The sequence below is a fragment of the Diorhabda carinulata genome, chromosome 10 (assembly GCF_026250575.1).
Source record: "Diorhabda carinulata isolate Delta chromosome 10, icDioCari1.1, whole genome shotgun sequence".
Taxonomy (NCBI): Eukaryota; Metazoa; Arthropoda; class Insecta; order Coleoptera; family Chrysomelidae; genus Diorhabda; species Diorhabda carinulata.
In genome coordinates, this window is record NC_079469.1 from 14,384,118 (window position 1) to 14,388,050 (window position 3,933).

Here is a 3,933-nt window from a genome sequence, read left to right on the forward strand (position 1 = left end):
CACCTTTTTATGATACTCTATCAAGAATCTTCACTTTTTAAACGATTTTTCAAGCGTTTGCCATTATTTTTGCTGAATTTTTGAGTGCAAAAAGCCTCATTGATGATCTATATAGATTTACACTCATTCTTCACCTTTTTTATAGAATATTAACAAGAATGTCCACTTTCTCAAATTATTTTCAAGGCAGTTTTGAATATTTTTTGAAAGTTTTCGGGAAGGAAAACCGCCACCAATGGTCTAGATAGATTTACACTTATTCTTCACCTTTTTGCAGTCGTTCTTCACCTTTTTATGATACTCTATCAAGAATCTTCACTTTGTAAATGATTTTTGAAGCATTTGCCATTATTTTTGCTAAATTTTTTAGTGCAAAAAGCCTCCCTGATGATCTATATAGATTTACACTTGTTCTTCACCTTTTTGCAGTCGTTCTTCACCTTTTTATGATATTCTAACAAGAATCTTCACTTTTTAAACGGGTTTTCAAGCGTTTCCTATTATGTTTGGTAAGTTTTTGAATACAAAAAGCCCCCTCGATGATCCGTATAGATTTACACTTGTTCTTCACCTTTTTCTACGAACTTCTCATGAGAATTTTAAACTTTTTTCTATGAAAACGCACATTTATCGTAATTTTTCAACATTCTAACACGTCCACCACCCTGTAGACGTTACGATTTACCTCTAATCACTGTTTTTTCAACCCTACGAGATATTAAATTGACGTGTATTGTCTGTAAGTGAAGTGGCGTCAAAAGGCCACGTGTGGGAGTGTCTACAATAACAATAATAGCAGTTTTCCATAAAACTCCACTCATTATACGTCAATCATTTATAATAACGTTTGTTATAAATTCGAGAAAATTTCTTCGGTGAATGCCATTAGTTTTTCTAGTTTTAACGAGTCGAAATGGGTAAAAAGTTCCCAAGTAGGGCCGTTTCTTCTTCTATTTCTTGTAGAGTGTGCGGGGATCGTTCCTATGGGAAACATTATGGTGTCTATTGCTGCGATGGTTGTTCTTGCTTTTTCAAAAGAAGTATAAGGAGAAACGTCGCATACACGTGCATTTGTAAGTATTGATTCGTACTAAACTAAAAAAATTTTAAGGTTATGTCGTTTTAAAAACAGCCGGAAGTCGACAATGCGTTATAGATAAAGTACGACGTAATTGGTGCCCTTTTTGTAGGCTTCAACGTTGTTTAGCAGTCAATATGAACGTATCAGGTATTAATTTCAACAAAATATATATTATTGTAATAATTATATCGATATCGTAGCCGTACAAGAAGAAAGAGGACCGAGAAAACCGAAAAATAATAAAATAAATTTACGTAACTTTCAATATCATACAGAAATTTACGAAATATCCGCTAATATTCTTCTTACAGCAATTAAAGATGCGAGATGTAATCCAGGATTTAGAATTTTATCAAAAACTTCGCAAAATATGATATTAGGTGAGGTATTAAGTATTTTGGGACAACCGGTATATTATATTTTATTTTAGGTCACCTTTGGGCACCTTTGTTTATTTTAAAAGCTTCTTATTGGCACACAGATGTCGCTGGTATATTAAACTTTCTTAAAGAAACTTGTGATTATATAAAATCGTTAAATTTCAACGAAAAAACTCTTCTTCTTTTCGAAACTATTCTATTATGTCAAAAAGACTTTTTAATAAAACCGGAAGATGTTATATTAACCGATTATATCGTTTCGAAGACTATAGAAGATTTTAAAAAAGAAGATAACGTTAATTTTACGCGATTATTATCGTCAATAAAGAAATTATTTATACCTAATGCTTCTATATTGCACATCTTATTATTTGAACCAATAATTGGATCAGTACCAATGGAAACAGTTATAGCAACAATCGATATATAAACCGATATATTATGAGTCGTCCTGTATAATAAGGAACATAGTACTTACCCGAATGACGTATCGAAGTATTTTATATTTACCAACAAGCATAAAACTTCAACTATTTAATTGATATTTAATCAATCTACACTTAAGACTCGCACTGTATAATGTAAGTTTGTTGTTTCGACACTCTAGATGTAACGAAAACGTTATTATGGAATGTAGACATTATGAGGTAATTCAATACAATTTCACGTATATTTTCACAGATTCAAACCCTTAAATGTTAGTTTCTATAAAGGCACTTAACACTATTTATTAAATAATAAATAAATATAAGCTGAAAAAAAGTTGTTGATAAATAAATAACACGATATACTAAGTTCTTTTTTTTCTACTGTTTACTCGTCGTCAAATGTTCAAAAAAATGACAGTGCTGACAACTTTACATCGACTGGGATTGATGTTCCGTGTATAGTCAACTGGATATTATGCCGTTTCGTTTTATATATTATCTTTAGCATTTAAATATTTTAATATTTTCTTCGCTTTGTATATTTTCAATAAAGTATCGTTATTTTAAATAACTTCATAATTGTTGTTTTGTTCCAATGGCGTAGTATAGTCAAATAAAAAAAGTTTTACTTATTCACATAAATAATTGATTATTAGTACGATTTCTTCTTCTTTTCCTTCTATTTATTCCCGTTTAACTGTTTTTTTTTAATTACAATCTCGACTGGGGTAATTGTTTCATGTTCTATGTTTAATTCAGGGGCGTAGTTTAATCTTTTATGGTCGAATTTATGATTTTTTTTTCGTATATTTTCTGTGCAAACGTGTTTTTTAATACGAGGAGCCGAAAAAGACATTATTGGCTCGGAAAAAATCATTATAAGCGGAAAATTTCTATAAGAAAATACATGATAACATAATTTTCTAAGTTTAAATCGAAATTCATATAAATCTTCAATGTTAGAAAGTATAACATTATAGTTTTTATTATTATAATTGCATTAATGGCGATTTATCCAAATAAAACTTGTATCGCCATCTATACCACGGATGTCAAAGTTTACATAGAAATGTATCTTGATCTACATTTATACAGTTTTACATTGTAGTTTAGTCATTGCCTAAAGACGATTATTTAACGAATTAATTGAATTAATGGCGATTCATTTAAATGAAGCTCAAACGCCATCTATGACTTGGGTACCAAAGCTCCGAAAGAAATTCACGTTATTCTTTTAAATATTTACAGGTTTCCGTAATAGTTCGGTCATTATCTATCACCCTTAAAGGAAGGCAACTAATTATACATAGCAGTGTAGAACTGGTTGCCGAATTACATGAACACGAAAAATAAAATAGTTCGTCAATTATACATGAATATAGTAGAATATTATGAAAGAAATTATATTTTCTTTTTTTTTTTGAACTTGAGGTGGTTGAAATTTGTTCAAATTTCTTCTTCTTTCACCATATCATTTATCGTTTTTTTTGTAAGGGTATAAACGGAAAATAAAACATCATTTTTTCCAAATTTGATCTATATATACAAATAAAATCGAATGGATAAATTTTTTTAGAAAAAACATCAGTAAATCTATATAATCAACAAACATATATAATATTCTGAACATCAACATTAATCTTTTTTGACGCCTGGTATATCCAGACATCGGGATTGTCTCTACTCTCATAGGGAGGGGGTTATTTTGAGGGGAAAAATTTACGACATATAAAAGGACAATATGTAAACAATATAACCTCAAAATGTTATAGAATAATCAATATTAATGACATCCTGTATATATACTAAATTATATAAACCATAAACTTCGTGCTTTATAAAGAAATCTACATTTGAAGATAAATTACTTGGGTAAATTATCACTAGATGGCTATACTGAACGCTTACATAGGAAAGTTCAATTTGTTCGTCAAGTTTTCGCCAGATGGCCGTAGTTGAATAGGAAAATAATAAAAAGGTTTTGGTTGACATATTGACCGGATTTTCTTACATCTATAACTAGAAAAATTATGAAAGTGAAGTC

General features: G+C 29.7%; 1 protein-coding gene across 1 annotated transcript; it reads left to right on the plus strand.

Moving 5' to 3' along the window:
* Positions 1–913: 913 nt before the first annotated feature.
* LOC130898919 (nuclear receptor subfamily 2 group F member 5) lies at positions 914–1,891 on the plus strand. Its single transcript, XM_057808518.1, has 4 exons — positions 914–1,040; positions 1,112–1,228; positions 1,282–1,461; positions 1,512–1,891. Exons 1-4 carry the CDS (start codon positions 914–916, stop codon positions 1,889–1,891), a joined length of 804 nt encoding a protein of 267 aa, XP_057664501.1.
* The last annotated feature ends 2,042 nt before the right edge of the window (positions 1,892–3,933 follow it).

What these genes read in the sequence shown, in the direction of transcription:
- LOC130898919 (XM_057808518.1), top strand. Translation starts at nt 914, where the DNA reads ATGGGTAAAAAGTTCCCAAGTAGGGCCGTTTCTTCTTCTATTTCTTGT. An exon ending in TTCTTGCTTTTTCAAAAGAA is followed by an intron (nt 1,041 to 1,111) that starts GTATAAGGAGAA and finishes AAAAATTTTAAG; the next exon opens with GTTATGTCGTTTTAAAAACA. An exon ending in AGTCAATATGAACGTATCAG is followed by an intron (nt 1,229 to 1,281) that starts GTATTAATTTCA and finishes TCGATATCGTAG; the next exon opens with CCGTACAAGAAGAAAGAGGA.